The sequence below is a fragment of the Lytechinus variegatus genome, chromosome 7, assembly GCF_018143015.1.
Source record: "Lytechinus variegatus isolate NC3 chromosome 7, Lvar_3.0, whole genome shotgun sequence".
In the NCBI taxonomy this organism is placed as follows: Eukaryota; Metazoa; Echinodermata; class Echinoidea; order Temnopleuroida; family Toxopneustidae; genus Lytechinus; species Lytechinus variegatus.
Genome location: NC_054746.1, coordinates 33071529 through 33092891, shown reverse-complemented (window position 1 = coordinate 33092891; position 21363 = coordinate 33071529). Strand labels below are relative to the sequence as shown.

General features: G+C 33.9%; 1 protein-coding gene across 1 annotated transcript in view; it reads left to right on the top strand.

Annotated features, from left to right (window-relative positions):
- Positions 1–410: 410 nt before the first annotated feature.
- The window catches only part of LOC121418108 (protein transport protein Sec23A-like), a 25335-nt gene continuing 4382 nt past the window's right edge, over positions 411–21363 (top strand). Inside the window, exons 1-6 of the mRNA XM_041611811.1 lie at positions 411–428; positions 11176–11282; positions 15671–15902; positions 17861–18019; positions 20033–20119; positions 20906–21061. Coding sequence (XP_041467745.1) covers positions 411–428; positions 11176–11282; positions 15671–15902; positions 17861–18019; positions 20033–20119; positions 20906–21061 — 759 coding nt within the window. The remainder of the gene's footprint in view (positions 429–11175; positions 11283–15670; positions 15903–17860; positions 18020–20032; positions 20120–20905; positions 21062–21363) is intronic.

Below are 21363 nucleotides of genomic sequence, written 5' to 3'. Positions count from 1 at the left end.
ACCACATTGATGGATGGTGTGCTGTACTTCAAACATTCCTCATCACTTTATGCTCTTTCTGTATCTTATCTATGTGGTAACTCAATTTTATTGGACTGATCCTATATAGTGTTTAAAATCTGTGTATTATGGAATTAGAAAGAGGATTTTCTTGGCAAAATACCCATTAATGGAGCAGTGTGTCCACTCCAAGATGAGTGAGTGATGAATGAATCACACTTTGGTGTATAAGATGGTTATTGTAACCACATGTTACACCAAATATAGATAGATCTCTATTTTCAGAGTTAAGATCACATTTAAGGTGCATCCACACCTTCCTGACAGTAAAGTTCCTGTAATATATCGGAATTTGTATTTCAGACCACAAAGTATTAACTTATAAAATAATGCCACTTTTTATTAGTAACATGAATGCTAATGTGATAGTAAGTTGTCAAATAGTCTGCCTTGAATTTTTGAATAAGATTATCTGGTATTCTACTTGTGACTCCCGTATTTCAGTCTACTTTTTTTATTAGCACTTATACCTTCTTTCCCCATGTAGCTCAAAACTTTGGCCACCCCAAACCTACTGCTGCAATTTGTTCACACGTCTAAGCTTTGGTACAGTTAAACTGCTCCTCACAACAGCATGCATAGGTAATGCATTCACCATAGGTTTTGCCAGGTCAAAAGCTTTGTTCCCCCAGAAAATGAACCAATTATCTGTTTGTAAAATTATTAGAGCATTTCATTTTCAACATTTTGCTGGTTACATAAATATTTCATTTCATTCAACTTCATTTTTTTGTCTAATGTTGTTCCCACCAAATTACCCTCTGTTAAAAGCTTTTCACTGCACTGAGAATTTGTTTTTATTGACTCTAGGGGAAGTCTCTCAAGGTGTTGAAAAGAATTCTTTAGAAAATCAAAATGCCTTTCCTTTTTCATCCCACACTCTATCTCTCTTTTCTCTTCATCTTTCACCCCCTTCTCTGCCCCTCTCTTTCTCTTCCTGGCCTCTTTCACTTTCTTTCCCCTCTCTGTCATGTTTTCCACTCCATCTCTCATCTTTTGTGAAACCCTTCTCACATTCAACTGTATAAATTGGCCTATACATCTCTTTCATCCTTACTCTCTCCTCTCTCTGAACACTTTTTTGTTGCTATTCCCATGGTTCCCTACTCTCTGTATCTTTTCTTTGCTTCCAAAACTTGATTGGTTAAGAAGCTTAAGCATGGCAATGACTTCAATTCTGTTATTTAACTACATTTTATGTTCAGAGATTTACATCATGTAAATGGAGTTTGATGGCACATCAAACAGCGATTTTCAAATTGGTTTAGATGGCTATTGTCCGATGGTAGCACTATCTTTCTCCCTACTTATAACAAACCTGATGCAGTGATCATTTCCTTGATGTGACTTTATTTCATTCAGGGAAGGTTTTCCTTCATATAAGTGTTTTCCTAAAAATAGTTCAATAATCTAAAATAAAAGGAATACATGGAAATACAGTTATTCATACAGCCGTATACAACACCAACCCAAATCGAAAAGAGATCTGATTAAAGTGCTAAGAAGAATGTTACAGAACAAATCATTTGTAGTTTTTCCTGACAATATTCTGTCTCTGAATACCCTTGATGAACATTGCTATAAGCTTTGTACTGAGCTACTTTTCTTTAAAAAAAAATAAAATCTGACTTTATTTACATTACATAATATACTGATCACAAAATAAGAGGGATACTCTGAATAGTATAAATGCAAATGTGGGAATGAATAACAGACAAATACCACAGAGGTGTTCTTTTAATCTTAAATACTATGGCCGTATTCTGAAGTCTGGTTTAACTTAAACTCAGGTTTAAAGTTGTGGTTTAAGTATGGATAGCCACTTACGTAAATCACTAACGGTAGAGATATCACATTTCAGCTCGTTTGGCTCTCAAATCATTCATAATTGTCTAGGAAGTACAAATAGGTGATTGTCTTCACCATCGATGAATCAGGAAAGAGCACATTAAACATAGGAAACATACAACTTAATAAAAAATTTGACACTTTTGGCTTCCCATAATTTTAGCAGGGAGTTAGACCATGGTCTAAGTTAAACCTGACTTCAGAATACGGGCCTATGATGTGATTGATGTCTATCTCATACATTTTAAGCAAGCATAATTTTTGGTTAAAGCAGTTGAAGTCTTCACACAATTTCAAATATTGTAGGGTAAAATTATAGTCTTTGTTCTGCCCCCTCTACTCATTTGCACTGAGTTGCACTGTTCATATAATAGATAATGGCATTTCATAAAGGGTTTATATGATATGTGATTTAAATTTGTGATTAAAATACCAATGATAACCAGTGAGTATTATACCCTACATCGTCTGATCATTGTAGTGACATGTTGTAATGTACAAACATTCAGAAACTGAAGTACCATATTAATTCAAACTTTAACTTAATCTTTAGTTTATAAGCTGTTTATGTTTTCCCTGTTACAGTACAAATTTTCAATGGGATTTGCACGTTTTATAAACAATTTGTATAGAATCACCGTGATCCCCACATATTTCAGAAACTGGCTGTCCTTTCACATGTTGAAAAAATATGAATTTGAATGAAAATTCCAGTGAAAAATAAGGCTAATGACAAATATTTAGCATGTGTGAAACCAAACTTGGACATGATTAGAATCACGATAGCTAATCACAATCATGAATTAAAATTCTCTTCCGGAGGTGAATTCCAGTTAAGTTTCACTGAAGTTACAGTACAAATTTTGCGTGTGAAAGGCTTGACCTCTTTGGGGGCGGAGCTTATGAGACCTTTCAAGTACTTCCGTAGATAATACAATTGTCATGCACTCACCGTAGTTAGTATTTGCGATGCAGTGCTTTGATTGACATGTCACCAAGGACACATACCTCCTTCGCTCAGGAATTCGAATTCAAGTCACAGTTTTCGAGTAAGCGTGTGAAAGGTCAGATTATTCTAAAGATGAATTGCAGTCATCATTACAATGATGATTCAAGATTCATGTGTGAAAAGGCCCTAAAATAAATTCCTGCCAGAAATTTAAGGATGTATAGAATAGGATTTTTACTTTCAATATCTGCAAAAATCTGAAAATCATTTTTTGTAACAAAAATTGACTGATACGATGGTTTGGATGAACGCTGACGAATTGATTAAATTTATTTGTGTAACAGGCCCCTTTATTCTAGACTTGATGATGCACTCCTTCTGTTCCATGGACCTGTATTTTTTTTATTTTTTTTTAGTCAATTTTTTTGGTAATGTAAATGATGTATTTTTAGGTAAGATAAAAACAATACACATACATAAAAGTTATTGGTCACATTCTGAAAACTGAATTGTGATATGAACACTAAATATTAGTGAGGATTTGCGACATTTATGAAATATTAAATTGATTCTTTGCATTTATATTAAAAATTGATTATACACCAGTAAAACTTGTCTAACATTTTTGATACATGGTCACTCCATGACCACTTTAATTGTTGACTTTTAGTACTCACTGAAGTATGAAAAGGAAGATACAAGCATAAATTCAATGTAAGTACTTGCCTGTATAGTTGAGTATCCCTTCCTTTGTGAAGTGCAGTCAAGAAGAAGCAACACTTTAGATAAATAAGGAGGAACAAGTCTGAGAAAGATCCCAGGGAGTACATGTACTAAAATGGGAATGGGGTACCTGCATCCGTGGAGCTGGACAGAGACTGACTGGGGATGAATTGTGTATCTTCTCCCCATCACATATACAGGAACGCATGCAAACACACGCTCATGCTTACATGCATGGGTACTATTTTTAGTGCAGTGTGCAAAACAAATTTTATGGTGATGGGCATCTCCCCACTATAAAACAAAAACCAGAAGAAATAAAGAAGTACATGCATGTCAATAAAGAAACCATGGAAAACTGATTAGGAATAATTCCTTCAAATGGTAAATGTTGTACACATATTAGGGATATCCGATGCCATTGCCCTCATTATTTTGTTCAAATAGAATGATAGCACTTTCTGCTGACTGTTGTGCTGTGTCTTTTTAGAGAAATATTATTACTCTAAGATTTTGAATTAGGCATCAGGTGTTGTATTCAGGAAGTGTGTGATTTATTTGCTCATTTGCTCTTTCTTGCCATGGGGTACAGGTGCCTTTGGAAGAGCAGTTTTTAATAATGAATGGCAATCTTCTATAAAAATGAAATGAGTGAATGGATCAATGAATAAAATGAGATATTGATAAACGGCCTACAGTATATTCCAGGGATAATGATGATACTGTTATTTTCTCTGCATATGATTTTTGAATTTGTTTTAGTTGCAGCAAACAATGAGAAGTTTTAAAATCGTCAGAGATCTAGATCTAGTACATTAACAAAATTCTAGCTTAATGAAATCTAAACTGAATTTCTGAAATCCAATGATACTGAAGATTACCAGGTGGTACAATGTATTATTATTTTGCTTCGAAAAAGACATTTTACTCACATCTCAACCATTTTGTACCAGAATCATGCCACACTCATACATACATACACTTTGTCTTTAATAGTGATCTTCTATTTGATTATTTTAAGAGCTGAGAAATTTGTTCACACTCTGTGAAAAAGAATTTCTCAAAAACCTTCAACACTTTAAAGCATGTCTTAGTTTTGGTGAATATGATTAATATTGATTGTCAAGTTTTTATTCATCTTCAGATAAAATACAAAATTACAGCATGAAACACTTTATGCTTGAAAATCATAAAATATGTGTCTTACCCCAATGTCTAAAAAAAAAACCTTATTCACTGGTATCTGTCAAATATCTATCAATGAAAGAAATACATGTAATCATTGTAAGAAAAAACCCAATTTAATTCATATAATTGAACGTTTCAGTTTCGAAATAATATTTTGACGAGAATATTTGCATAATTGATATGCTCATTTTATGATATTCATTACACTGAAGAAATCTTAAGTAATGTTGTCCTGTGTAGTAATTCCCCCCTCCCCAGCCCTCTGAATTTCTCACTAATGCTTTCTCTACAGGTTTGCAATCTAGTTCATATTTTTTTTTCATTTGGGGGGGGGGGTAGGCTGTGCTGGCTGCTGTTAATATTTTCATTTTTATTCATAGATTGTCTGAGCAGTTTTGGGTTTCATGTCTGATTGTAGGCTCTGAGCTTTTGATTTCATTTCTTTTCATAGGTTGTCCTGGTAGATTTCAATTCCATTTCTTTTCATAGGTTGTCCTGGTAGATTTCAATTCCATTTCTTTTTATAGGTTGTCCTGATAATTTCATTTTCATTTCTTTTCATAGGTTGTCCTGATAGATTTCGATTTTATTTCTTTTTATAGGGTGTCCTGGTAGATTTTGATTTCATTTCTTTTCATAGGTTGTCTTGGTAGATTTCAATTCCATTTCTTTCTTTAGGTTGTCTTAGCAGATTTTGATTCCTTTTCTTTTCATAGGTTGTCCTGGGAAATTTCAATTCCATTTCTTTTCATAGGTTGTCCTGGTAGATTTCAATTCCATTTCTTTTTATAGGTTGTCCTGATAATTTAATTTTCATTTCTTTTCATAGGTTGTCCTGATAGATTTCGATTTTATTTCTTTTTATAGGGTGTCCTGGTAGATTTTGATTTCATTTCTTTTCATAGGTTGTCCTGGTAGATTTCAATTCCATTTCTTTTCATAGGTTGTCCTGGTAGATTTCAATTCCATTTCTTTTTATAGGTTGTCCTGATGATTTCATTTTCATTTCTTTTCATAGGTTGTCCTGATAGATTTAGATTTTATTTCATTTTATAGGGTGTCCTAGCAGATTTTGATTCCTTTTCTTTTTATAGGTTGTCCTGGTAGGTTTCAATTTCATTTTTTTTCATAGATTTTCCCGGTAGATTCTGATGATTTTATTTCTTTTTATAGGTTGTCCTGATAGATTTTGATTTCATTTCTATTCATAGGTTGTCCTGGCAGCATTTGATCTGTAGTAGATGTGAAGACATAATAATGGGCAATGTTGCATATAAGTTAGGAGGGCACCAGCTCCCACCAGGATCTAGCTAGGTATTCTGGTGGGTGATGCAAAACTGTTCTTTTTAAAATTATGTACTCAGTTGTAGTTGTTAAGATCTCTTTTTATTTGTTTAGATTTTTTGATGTCTTTATATCCAAAGGAACTATTGCTGGGCTAGCGCCATAAGCGTGTCTGAACGGTATGTGCGCTCAATAAGATATCACAATTATTATAAGTACTATAATGTTAACTCCAATGGTAATATCCAAGAGATTTTTGATTGACCGATGAGCATTGGATAGAAAAATTGTCATAACAGAACTTTATGCCACTATATCTGTTAACAAAGTCTTTGAAAATATAAAGATTTTAAGATTTGTTCACGTTCATTCATGTTAAAATAAAATAAAGAATGATATTGATGAATTAAAACAAAATGAATTAACGATCATTGCATTGCATGGTATTGTGATGTCACAAGATTGAGCAGAAATGATTCACTATAGTATAAAGAGAGAGTTGATTCACATGGTACATAATTGGCCAGGCTGTGTGTCCCATGTCTGGACAGAATGAACAAGGCTTAAGCCGTTGGAAACTGAATGGTTCTGCTATAACACATTTTCCATAGACACTTGCCTGCATGTATGTGGGCTCAGTCTTCAATGGGTTAAAGCTTTTAACATGACCTGCACCCTTCAAGGAAATGCATAAAGGTTGGGGATCACCCCAGTACTAATTAAAGTGTCATTTGATACACATAGTGAATAGCCAATAATTACAATTATGTATGCGAATATATCAAGATGACCCATCATTATGAAGGACAGTCAACTGACCGGAACTTCTGCACTCACTCATTTCTCAATTTTTATTTTCCCTCCGTCTTCTCTCCTGTTCTCAGTGGCTGTATTACCTCTCAATGTCCTCTACTGTATTTTTGTCTCCCCATTGCAACTCTTAAGTCCAACAATCCTTGTCAGTCTTAACCTATTGGTGAACTGTAAATCCTCTTCTGTGCAGTTGCATATTCATTTAAATTTCTGTTATAAACAGACTGCCAAGCTTCAAAGAATAATTTTGAACCCTCTATATCAGTTGCATTCATAAAACATTATTTTGTAAATCAGGGAGCATATTTTAAAGCTTTTTGTCAGTGATGTTCCTTTGACAGCTGTTACAAGCTACTGAAATCCTTGCATCTGAGTGGTCCAGAGTGAATTGTTAGTCAAAATTGTCGGCATTAAATAAAATTCATGAAATATTCCAAGTCTCAAAATATTGAAACACTTTCTGCACACCTTAAATCTAATCCTTTGAATTCTGATCAGAAGTTGTTTACTCAAAAAATATTTACAAATTTTCAGGAATCTTTTTCGTAATTTCGTTGAAAGTTTTGCAACAGTGCTGATCAGGTATGCCTGTCATCACTGTACAAAATAACAATAGATCATAGATGACTTCTATTTGGCCACAGAGTTCTGCAAAGTGGGTTAAAATGTGTTTATGGTGTGCTTCTGTGCATCGTTACTATCGACTTGAAGTTGTACTTCATTTACATTGGTCTTTAAATCAATTTCCAATATGATCAAAACTGAATAATGAAGAAACATGAGGAGTTTGAGTGGACCATAGACTGCAGGGAATAATTGAGTTCATAAAGTTCAGGATGACTCACTTTACCCATTGGATTGTTCAAAAATGAAAATAAAACTTTCATGACAATGGGCCCATGAAAAATGAGAAACAGAATGGACACCAGCGTAGGATGAATCCTGAGTCTTTCCAAAAAGAAAAGCAATGTCCATTAGTAGAATATTTCCCCTGGGAGATGAAATTACTGTCACAGATTTTATATTTTTTTTGTCTAAGAAGGGGGGATAATACTTTGGAAATTATTTCCAAGCAGAATTGCAACTTTAAAAATCACTTCCTTGAAGAAGATAGTTATTTTTCAACTCACTGTTGAAGGTTATGTTCATTGTCATTGATGGCAGAGTTACAATATATCATATTGGATGGATCAGAATGTGATTCCAGAACTATTTCAAGAGTGAGGGCCAGTATTGCTTAAATTGGAGTTGAGTGCAATGTTGATCATAAAGAATGGAATATTTTTGGTATTCCATTAAATAAAGTTATCCAATATATATATACCCCCCCCAAAAAAAAGGGATTGTGTCGCTTGTCACAATCAGTTGTGTCATAAGATCAGTTTGATCATAGAAGTGCCACTCACATGAAGCTCTTTGTGATATCATGTATCTCTACACCGTATGTTACAATGATTGTATTGATTATTACTTATTGTGAGTGTTGTATTTTCGGGGATTTGACTGTTTAATACGTTACGATATTGAACAGCAAGTTTGATTCAGTAGCCTAGGGGATATTCGTCAGGTTTCGGTAATTTGTCCAATACAGTCTTGTACATGTACATGTATGCACAGACTAAGGCTGCATACCGAGAGACACGCTTTTGATCCATCACTAAAACACTAAATAGGTAATGAACAAAAACTATGAAACAGGCATCATATGTTTCCTTTCATGTGATATCTGATTCTTCTTTCTCGGAAATCATATCAAATACTCATCATTTGAGGTCATAATAGTGCAATTGAAAAAATTATTTGTTTTAACACTATACTACAGATCAACTGACAAAACCTTATATTATAAAACCTGCTTTTGAATTTTAATGCATCTGAGAACCAATTCTTTTGGTCCAATATGTGGATGGTTTGAGTTTGATCATAATGATATAACCTTATAGTATCTGATAATTTGAATGTAAATTATGCATGAAGAGAAATGAGCTATCATCCGAAGTTAATTCTCCAAGTGGCATTTGATGAGATAATGAGAAGTGATATAGATTCATTATAGAGACAGGAGAATTCCCATCATGGAGACTGCAATGAAATTACTTCAGACATGAGATGCCAATTCTATTTTCTAATCTCCACTTTCTTGCATCTCAATTTCACTTCTATCTCTATCCACTTTCTCTTAGTCCTTTTCCAGGACATTACACATGGTGTACTGGAAACCACTTTTGCTTTCATTCTACTATCCAAACGCCTCATCCCATCATCCATTCTATTTTTGTCCTAATTTAAGATCTTAACTCTTATTGTGCCATTCACTGTAATCAGCGAATGCCATATTTTTTCAAACAGTCTATATATAATTGTTTTACCTATAAAAAAGGGAATCATTCCTGAGAGCATAGTGTTAAACCTCTTGACTGTAAGCTGAACTGAACAATGGAATCAGTCATGCATGCAATGCACTCCTCAAAATGCAATAGGCATAACAATTGCTGTATGACCGTTGCACGAAAATGTGTTTGTGGCACTCCAGTGGATGCACAGATATGTGTTCATGGCACGTTACATTGTAAGGGTTAAAAAGTTAGTTTGTTCCTTGTATTTCTGATTATATCAGTCGTAACATAATTATTTAGAACAATTGAATTTGATCTTATCTGTTATAATTGGAGGTAATGACAATTAAACTAACAGTGTTAATAATAAGTCTAAGCCACATCCTTTCCCTTTGATGTATTACACTTGGACATCTATACCTCAGTCACATCATGGTGGCTGTAAAGCGAGTCAAAAATGGCTGTTTTATTCATTTTTATTCAAGCAAGTGAAGCAACCTATATGTAGCTGGTACAAAAAAAATTTGAAACGACTGTTTTTGACTTGCGGTATGGCTGGGTATTATTACACTTTTCAACCAACAAAAAGAGTTGCATAGAGAAAATTGCTCTTGAAAAAGGGAACTTATATTTTGGTAGTAGATCACAAGAATAATTATTGGAAGAAAGGGGAAACATTAAAAGATCTTTGTTTGATGAAGAGAGACTGGTAGAGTATAAGAAAATCAGAAGTAGCCTATTTTCTGCTAGTTTCTTTGTGATTTTAGGTAAGACAGAAAATTGAAATTTCATGGAAAATTCATCTGTCTTTATTCTATTGCTTCATTCCCAAACAATTTATTCTTTTATCATATGTCTTTATGCAATTTATTTGAATTAATTGTACTCTTTCTCTTTTTGCCTCTTTTGCAGTCTCTGTCTTTTCTCTTCAGGATTGTCTAATGTCTATGTCGTATATTGATTCAAATATAGGCTATATGTGTCAGTCTCGGATAATCACACTAAGTGGTTTTGTATTTTTTAATTGATATAATCAGGTTTAGAAATTAATTTGATAATTGAATGTCAGCGCACCATGATTCACTGCTACCATGGCGCTGAAAACATTGCTGAGAGCTGCCTAGGTCCAATGTACATACTGTATATCGTATGAATTTATAATTGAATTTGTATCTTTTCAATAAACATCTTCAGTTAGCAAGAATCAGTGTAACATAGAAAGGTATTTTCATGCGTGATGCTGTATGCAAGATAAACATACAAGAACCATAAAAGATTCACACTAATGTGAAGAATCAACATTAAATCCTTACTGGTACATACCAAGTGGCATAGCAGGGATGGGGGGGGGGGCAAACTTCAACGTATCAATTAGTCATTGCTATTTCATCGATCTATGAATATCAATGTTCACAAGTAAAAGACTAAATCTACCAGGTTCATTACATGGTTTGTTGACAATTTGTTTCATAGGAGATAGAAGCTGCAAAATAGCTTATTTTTTAAGATGATCATTGTCGTGAGGTCTGTTTGGCATCTTTTTGTTCCCAGACAAGAACTCTTTCAGGAGATAAATGAATATACCAGATATCTTAGCTAGATACTTGTTCCACATTCTGTTCTTGTAAAGTAGTTTTATTTTCAAAGACTAATTTGTGTGAATACACACAACAATACTTGAATACAGTCACAGATAAAAGAAAGATGAGATGAATGTAGATGATTTATTTAATAAGTAAAAAATGAATATGGGAATCATTGAAAAAAATTAATGAATTTATTAATAAACAAGTAATATTTTCATAAACAGTAAAATAATGACTGACTGAATGAATGAATTAATAGATAAGTATATGAATGGACAGATGAATCACAGAATATATGGATGAATAGTTGGTGAATGAAAACAGTATTTGAGTGAATGCTTGATTGAAAGATTGATAGTCACTAAATTATGATTTTTTTTCTTTATAGCACAATGCCCCAATACCACAAGGAGGAAAAGGGTGTATCCAGTTTGTTACTCAATATCAGCATTCTAGTGGCCAGAAGCGTGTCAGAGTTACCACCTTAGCCAGGAAGTAAGTGGACATGCAAATATTTTACAGCAGAATAAGAAAAGTTATCTTTATGGGATTAAAGCTATTATAGCACTTTTTTCAATGCTTTAAAAGTTAGTTTAATTGTCTATCCTGCATAGCAGAGCGAGACTATAGGCACAGCTTTTCCTACAGCGGCAACATAGTCAATATTGAAATCTAAACCTAAAGTTAAGTTTTGAAATGTCATCATAACTTAAAAGTATATAGACCTAGTTTATGAAGATATAACAGTAATTAAGTATTCTTGAATATTCTGCTTGAGTTTCAGGTCAGATGACCAAGGTCAAATGTAATTTGGGTGTAATGAACTTTGGCCGTATTGGGGGTATTGTTGATTGCCATCATAACTTTGAATGTTTATGGATCTAGTTCATGAAACTTGGACATCAGAGTAATCAAGTATTACTGAACATCCTGCATGGGTCTTAGGTCTCATGACCAAGGTCACTACACTACAAATCAGACGCATCTGAGATCAACAATGGTATGCCAGGCTTCGTGATCTGACATATGAGTTGGTAAATCATGTAGCGATTTATATGTATCCCGACATACGTAATCAACAAAATTTAAAGGTCTCTGTACTCTCGTTTTATGAGGGAGGCGCAACAAAAGTACATCAGGAATAACTTTCAGCAAATATACTACGTTTTATTACTGTGGCGGATAATGGTAGAAGATCTCCATAAATTTGTTATTTTGTTTGTGATCTTCTCCAACTTTATTTTGTACCCACATTAAAAGGCAAGCATATGTGCCATCTAGTCTTTTAATGACTTCTTGATTGTGTATGTTTTTGAACGATACAAAATGACACTTTCTACACATGCCCTAAACAGGGAGCGTTTTGTTAACAGAGAAATATTTTATTCCCAAATCAAATGCAGCCTATTACTTGCATTCCATGCAAGAGCTTTCCTAAAAAGAAAGTCTTTTCTTGAGTCGCATATGTATGAACCTAAATACTTAAAATCATCAACTTCTTTGAGCTTGGCCCCTTCCCTTGTCAGTATTGATGCATGATCATGAGCTTCATTAAATGTCATGTACTCAGTCTTTTGGGAATTCAAGTAGAGGCCAAACGTGGCAGATGCATCCTCTTTTGCAAGAAACAGTTCTTGTGCATCCTCCAATTGAGCAGTAGTCAATGCTATATCATCAGCATAATTTAAATCAGTCAAATATTTGCGTTGGTGGCTACTTCTCGACATAGGTTTGATGTCCATTCCCTTTGTCCATACAGAATCTAGTGAATATCTTAGAATGTAATCTACTATAATTACAAATAGTTATGGTGCCAATGTTGTCACAAACTGTTCAGTAGGTCCATCTAAATTTTTGTCTCGCCTGCTACTACAGGCACCGCTTTTCCGACGGCGACAGTGTCATCAACATTGAAATCTTAACCAAGGTTAAGTTTTTGAAATGTCATCAGAACTTTGAAAGGATATGGATCTAGTTCATGAAACTTGGACATACATAAGTTTAATCAAGTATTACTGACCATCCTGCCTGAGTTTCAGGTCACATGATCAAGGTCAAAGGTCACTTGTGGTCAACGAACTTTGACCATGTTGGGAGAATCAATATTGAAATCTTAACCAAGGTTAAGTTTTTGAAATGTCATCAGAACTTTGAAAGGATATGGACCTAGTTCATGAAACTTGGACATAAGTTTAATCAAGTACTACTGACCATCCTGCCTGAGTTTCAGGTCACATGATCAAGGTCAAAGGTCACTTGTGGTCAATGAACTTTGACCATGTTGGGAGAATCAATATTGAAATCTTAACCAAGGTTAAATTTTTGAATGTTGTCATAACTTGGAAAGTATATGGACCTAGTTCATGAAACGTAGACATAAGGGTGATAGTGTATTTACTTAACATCTTGCTAGAGTTTCAGGTCACAAGACCAAGGTCAAAGGTCACTTAGGGTCAACGAACTTTGACCATTTGGGGTATTTGTGGAATTGTCATAACTCTAAAACTTTATGGATCTAGTTTATGAAAATTAGACATGAGATTAATTAAGTATCCCTCAACATCCTGTGCAAGTTTCGGGTCACACGATTAAGGTCAAAGGTCATTTAGGGTTAACAAACTTTGATAACGTTGGGAGTATTTGTGGAATTGTCATAACTTTAAAAGTTTATGGATCTAGTTCATGATACTTTTACATAAGAGTAACTATGTATCCCTGAATATTCTACACATGTAGTTCATGAAACATAGACATAAGGGTAATCAAGTATGTTTTGCACATGTCTTTAAAGGACAAGTCCTCCCCCAAAAAAACTTGATTTGAATAAAAAGAAAAAAAATTAAACAAGTCTAACACTGAAAATTTCATCAAAATCGGATGTGAAATAAGAAAGTAATGGCATTTTAAAATTACGCTTCATTTCACAAAACAGTTATATGCACATCTCGGTCGGTATGCAAATGAGGAACTGATGACATCACTCACTCACTATTTCTTTTGTATTTCATTATATGAAATATTTTTACTTTCTCGTCATTGCCATATGAAATGAAGTTTCATTCCTCCCTGAACACGTGGAGTTCCATTATTTTAACATTTTGTGCTTCAGGGAAGGAGGTCCTAGTCGTCAAATTCGTAAAAATTTAAATATTGTATAATTCAAACAAAAAACAAAAGAAAAGTGAGTGAGTGACATCATCGACTCTCTCACTTGGATGTAACTGGCTCGTTCATACAACTATTTTGTAAAATAATAAGCGAAACTTTGAAATGTCATAACTTTCTCATTTTACATCCGATTTTGATGAAATTTACAGCATTATGCTTGTCTGATTTTTCTCTATTGATTCAAATCCAAATTTTTCTGAGGTGGACTTGACCTTTAATAGGTCACATGATTACATGGTCAAGGTCATGTTGGGTCATTGGACATAGTATTTAATTATCATCTGAGAGTTTTCTTTTGTGTATAATTATTCTATAGCTGTTTTTAAAGTCGGCACTGCTGCTATATCGAATTGCGAAATGCAGGCGAGACTGCCGGAGGCATTCCACTTGTTTTTCAAGGTCAATGATTTTTTGTTGTTGCTAGATTAGGGTATTTGTTGAATTTCCATCATAACTTTAAAAATTTATGGATCTAGTTCATGAAACTTGGACCTAAGAGTAATCAGGTATCAGCGAACATCTTGCTTGAGTTTTAGATCACATGACAGGTCAAAGGTCATCTAAGGTCAATGAACTTTGGCCATGTTGGGGTATTTGATAAATTGCCATCACAACTTTGAAAGTTTATGGATTTAGTTCATGAAATGTAGACATAAAGGGTAATCAAGTATCACAGATTGCCTCGCACAAGACTTGGGTCACATGATCAAGGTCAAATGTCATTTACAGTCAGTGAACCGTGTTTTTGACATCCTATGAAAGGTGTTTTTTTTTTATTAATTATTCTCATTATCAAAGTCAGCACTGCTGTCATATTGAATTATATTATAAGGCTAGTGCTCTTGTTTGTTTATTGCTGTAAACCTTTTGGGTATATCTATCTATATATATATATCCTCATTTTTTTTTGGGGGGGGGGAAGAGGCACTCATTTTTTTTCACTCATGCTCACCCTATGAATACCTTTTTCCGCAAAATGTATTTTGTAGAAACTTTAGTAAATGTGGGTAAGATTATCTGACAGCAGCGTCAAATATCTTTGGTCAAGGAATGCAATCTAATAATGCATGATAAATGGAGTAGTTTATCCTAGAATGATCGATAACTCTTCAATATACATTTCACTGCAACTGAAAGTATAACACATTGAATATGGTTCCATGTAGCAAGATTTGAAGAGTTGTGTAAATAGTATCAGTCATTGTTAAGTGTGGAATATAAGGATATTGAAGGAAACAAAGATTTATTTTTCTAAGAAAGTGCATATTTGAGCTATTGCTGTCAACAATCTTTGTGTTTCATAGTAAACATTTTACTGGAAATCTTTAATGATGTTAGCAATGCTTTGGCCATTTGGTTATTTTTCACATTAGTCATTGCATTTCTACTATACAACTGTACAATACATTAATTGTCTCTCCATCTGCATTCATATCTCTGACAGGGAATGATTATTTCTTATTTTCAAATTTGATTAGCTGTGCTAAATACACTTTGATAAGCACTTGTTTGAAAAACGCATAGCAAATTTCATTATGATAATAAATATGTATTTAATTTTTCTATAATTTGAACACTCCTATCAAGTAATTTTATTACTCAAAACAGGATACACATTTAAACATTTCAGTCTTAAAAAATAATAAGGTCTTTGTTCATAGGCTTTAGGCTTAGAGATAGAGTGATGTATGTTTTTACCTTTTCTTGTACCTTAGTTGGGCTGATGCTGCAACGCAGCTTAATCATATAGCAGCAGGCTTTGACCAGGAGGCTGCAGCTGTTTTAATGGCTAGACTGGCTGTCCATAGGGCCATCAATGAGGAAGGGGGAGATGTTCTGCGCTGGCTGGACCGCATGCTCATAAGACTCTGCCAGAAGTTTGGGGAGTACCATAAGGATAATTCTGAGTCCTTTCGCTTGTCACAAGAGTTCTCGCTCTACCCGCAGGTCAGTCAGACATAGTTGTACTAAACCTTTGACCAGGCACCCCAAAACCAACAATAAATCGCCCAAAAATAAAATTTGAGATTCGTATTGGATTTGAAAAAGCATATCCTAAGCTTTCGAACAATTTATAACTTGTTGAAATTAATCAACAGTAGCCCTCACTATTACTGGCTGGAATGCAGAGGAAATTCAGTGAGAACTTCAAAAAATAAGGAGAAAATAAGGTTAATAGTTCAGGATTCACCCAAGCATGAGATGTGCTCAATGTAAAATCTCAGTAGAACTGAAAATTATGTATCTTTTCTTTTATTCAACTTTACAATGCCATATGTTTACAGTATAAAGAAGACTTGTTCTTTGAGATGAGCTTATTTTCTATTTTTGCTTTTTGGAGACCGACATGCTATTTTGGCTTTTTACAGAGAACCTTCCCTGGCAACTTGTTGGTTTTGGGATGGCTGGTTACATATTTTGAAAGTACAAAGTGGTCAATTTTCTGCTGTAAAACCTGGTTGTCTGTAGAGAATGGATTAAAGAGAAAGAAAGAGAGTTCAAGGAATGTGAAAATAATTATTTGCTTTAAAAGAAATTATTACATTTATTTATTTATTTGTTTATTTATTTTTTTTTGGGGGGGATCAAATTCATATTTCCATTCAAAATTGTTTTTCCTTTCAATGGTATCACCCCCCCCCCCCCCGGGAAAAGATGATCACTACATTATTTCAAATGAAAATAAAACAAAAGTGATTGTTTAAGGACTAGGGCCCTCTAGAATGAAAGATATAATCAATTGTAATTGGTAGTCTATTGTATACCATGTACAAAACATTACAATCAGTTGCAAAATTTGTTGGTATGTCTTCATGTAAAGGGTCTAGTTAACACATTGAAATCACTGTTCTCTAATTACAAGGTTGCATCATTCATGTCATTTGTGTTATTTGTTACATTAAGTACTGTGAAAAGCTGATTACATGTACTGTTTGAAGTTGAATGATCATTCTTTGTGGATTGTTTGGTTAATGAAAATATACCTGGCTAATTGAAGGCTACTGTTTGTGATGTACTCAGACAGTTTAATGACATCTCAATTTTCTGGCAACAAAAAGACCCAAGGCTGTATTGTTCAGTGTTATGGTGTTATGGTGTTATGAAATTAATTTGCTCCAATCTTTTATTCAACCTGGCTGAAAAAATTTGTTCCAAATCTTTCATTCAAACTGGCTGAAAAAAATAGAAACCTGTATATGGTCCCGCATATAACTTTTGGGAGAAAGGTTATTGTTATTATAACATAACAGTCATCATTACTGTATGGAAACATTGAAAGGAATTAATTATATTATGAAATAGAATTATTGTAAAAAAACGAATAATTTATTTTCTTTGTACAATTAGTCTTGGCCATTCATGGATTTTGTAAAAAGGGGTTGATGAATATTGTTTTAGTACTTCTTGACATTTTTTGCCTCACTTTTCGAGACACGACTTGGATTTGAATAAGATATTACTGTACCTGGTAGATTTCCCAGATATTAGAATAAAAATTGAAATATGAAGTCCTATGACCAAAAGTACAGTAAATACATTTGTAAATGATATTTGTAACAGAAGGCTGGTCATTAACACACAGTACAATTTCATAGTCCTTAAATACAACATTATATACAGTAAATTATCAGTTTCTGCTAGTTTTGCTTTTAAGGTTTAGCACACTTGACACTTGTCACAATGTCTGTATAATATTTGCTTCTATCACATTCATGTTTGCTGGGGTTGACTAGTTATTAAACACTAAACATGCTTTCACTTGAAAATTATCTTTGAGAGCTCTCCCCCCCCCGAAAAAAAAAACGAAGGTCAGGAAATCAATTGTAAAGAAAAAGAGAATGATTTTTAAGAATGATGAATCACATACTTGGTGGTATCCATCTAATAATCTGTTTTCTCAACAGTTCATGTTCCATCTACGGAGATCCCAGTTCCTCCAGGTCTTCAACAACAGTCCAGATGAGACCTCCTTCTACCGTCACATGCTACTAAGGGAAGACCTGACACAGAGTCTTGTTATGATACAGCCTATCCTCTACTCTTATAGTTTCAATGGGACAGAGGTAAATCATCTCTTCAATTCTTGATGTACCATGTACTTTATGTTTACTATTCATAGGCCCATATTCTGAAGTCAGGATAAATTTTAAACTCTGGTTTAAAGTTTTGATTTAATTGTAGATAGCCAATTGTGACATCAATCCCTAACAGTAAAGGTTCAATAAGGGTTTAATCAGCTCATTTGACTCTTAAAGCATTCTTGACTGTCTAGGAATGATAAATGATGTAGGTGTCTCCATCATTAACGAATTAGGGAATAACAGTGTGAACATAAGAAATATGCAATGTAAATAAAACTTTGACATTTTCAGCTTCATATAATTTCAGCACAGCATCAGACCATGGTTGAGGTTAAACTCGACTACATAATGAAGGCCATATAGTTTGAATATTTCAAAAGCAAATGTTTTTCTCATTTCTTGACATACCGTGTACAGTCTGTCAGAGGCTTGTATAGTATAAATGGTACAGAGGTACACAACTTTTTGCTTTTAATGCATCTTGTACAGTCTCTCTACCATTTACATAGTCTCACCAGTTAGAAGAGGAAGAGGAACTTGATATCTTGATACACCTTGTACGTCTGTCTAAAAAAATAACAAATTTAGTTGTTTAGAGGATAATACTTTCTTTATCTATTGATATACCCTGTAGGAGCTCTCTAATTTGGCATTGTCCTTGAGCATTTAAGACCTGTTCAAACATGAACTATTGCCATGCATATGATTATTATTAATTCTTTAAAATAGTGACGTAGACTATGATTATGGTAGTTCTGTTCATGATGCCTAGCAATAAAATCATCTGCAAACACTGCTTGAGTTGTGAAGTAATCACAATATATATAATATTTGGAGACTCAGATTAGTTTGTTTGGTGGATGAAGTGCAAATACATGTATTTGCACTTAGGTGCTCCATTTTGCTATATGCTTCAACTTTCACTGAAATTCCTGGATTGCTTAGAAATGGCAAAATCTCAAGTGTTGGTCAGTGGTGTAATAATTGTAATGTGGAGAACGTGTGTCACAGATATAGATACAAGGGTTGTTTTTAAAGCTCCGGTCTGTTTACCATTCTGAATGAAAATATTGAAAACTGAGAGATACTGACTTTTAATGTACATGTAGATTATAAAAATGGGAAAGTATTTGTAGAGTTTAAAGATAAATGAAGGTAGTTGCAGTAAACACTGATTTCACGAGAAAGTGTTTGAAACCAAGCTTAATTGTCAATATATCATCAAGGATCTAGATCTGGTAGTAAAATTGAATTTTGTGAAATCTTGAAATCTACGCTGAAAAATGTTCACACTGAAGATCACCAATAAAGATAAGCGCACGTGGGACAGTGTATTATTATTACTTTGAACGTCGGCCTGACGCTTGACCCGAATCCTGTGCTTATTTGCTAATTTCTCAGCAATTACACAATTTCTTCCAGAATCCTTTGGCACATATTTTCTTATTTATACAAACAGACACTTTGTTGGTCATTTCATTGGATTCTGTACGAACTCATTTTGAAATCGTTATTCACAACTGAAATTTATATCTTTAATAGTCTGTCTTCGCATATATTTTGTATGTAAACTTTTCTAGGGAATTATATAATACAGGCTTGTTAGACAGATGGTCCCAAAGTAGAATAGTAATAAATCACCTGTGTATATAAACCATGATTTATTTCTCCTTGGTAATTGGTTCTTTCTCATTGATGAACATGTTCTATATATAACATGCCCCCCAAATATCATGTTGCTGTTTTTTGTTTTTTGTTTTGCTTCTGTAGATGGAGACACGGGTATTTCTGTATTAATTTGTATCGATAAAATGTCAATGTATACTTAAAGTTTAAATATCTTTATTATCATGTTCTTTAAAGGTAGACTTCTGTAAACTCTGATGATGACAGAATTCTTTTTGCACTCTCTCTTTTCTCCATCCCTTCTTGCATCCCTCCCTTTCTCTCCCCTTTACCCTTTTCCCTCTCTCTCCCTCTCTTTGTCTTCTACAGCCTGTCCTCCTGGATAGCAGCAGTATTCTACCGGATCGCATCCTTCTCATGGATACCTTCTTCCAGCTTCTCATCTACCATGGCAAGGTATGCACATTCATGACCAATCCTGTCACTGGTCAATAGTACTTCACATATGAAGTGTTTTCATGTGTATGTATAGACATGGAGGGGCTTAGCTACAGGGATGACCCTCTGTGATATTCAAACAGTTGGGGAAAAAATAAAGAGATAAAAGAAACTCCAAAAGAATGGTGCAATAAAGTGAAAAAACATCAAAAGAGAAGTCTTGTTCATGTATTTAACACCATTAAATGTAACTGAATTGAGATTAAATTTGAAAATAGAAAAAACCCATCACTTCACGTCATCTTGCCTCCTTATCAATAAATCCTGGCTCTGCCACTGTATGCCTTTATGAAATTCAGGGCAAAAAGTTTTCCAACAATAATTAATTGTATTTGTTATTCCTTTTCTTCCCTTATCACACTGCATATAGTCGTATTCCTTTCTTACCCTCTCACTTTCGTTATCCCTCTTTATTTCTCCCATTAAATTTTCAGTTGGTAATATGAACGTATTCCACAATATACAGGGAAAAAAAAGAAGATATTGTTCAACATTTTTCATTCATTGCATATTATTCATTTCAAAGATTATTCTGTAGATTATTATTAAACACTCTTATGATCACAAGTTCTCTCCAGATTTTTTGTTTTTCTTATCGCTTTTAGAGAATATTCTTTTTGGATCATTATACATATCATTCAAATTCATTAAAAGCACACAGACTCTCTTATATGAGTGATAAAAGCTATACATGTAAAAGTTTTTGAATGGTTTTAATATTTTTATTTCTAATGATTCATACAGACAATAGCCTCCTGGTACAAGCAGGGATACCATGAACAGGAAGGACATGAGAACTTTAGGCATCTCCTACAAGCACCACAGGATGATGCCCAAGAAATCCTTCAGAATCGCTTCCCCATGCCACGTTACATCATATGCGAAGAGGGCAAGAGTCAGGTACATTGAGGCTATATTATGTAACGATACCACAACAATGTTCTCCACCGACATTTGTTCTTGTATAAAAGTTATTTGAACATGAATCCTTTCCCTAAACCCAACACAAGCAGTAATATTCTAAACCAAAAACTCTGTATCCTAACCTTAACCAATATGTCCTCGAGAGATATTGATGCTGGAGTAAAATTTTGGTAACTTATTGAAGGTTCAAAAAATTAATATTTTCATGTTATTTCTCTATGAATCACCCAAAACAGTGTATTTTTTGTATTGCTGAAATTTCTGGTAAAAGTTATGTA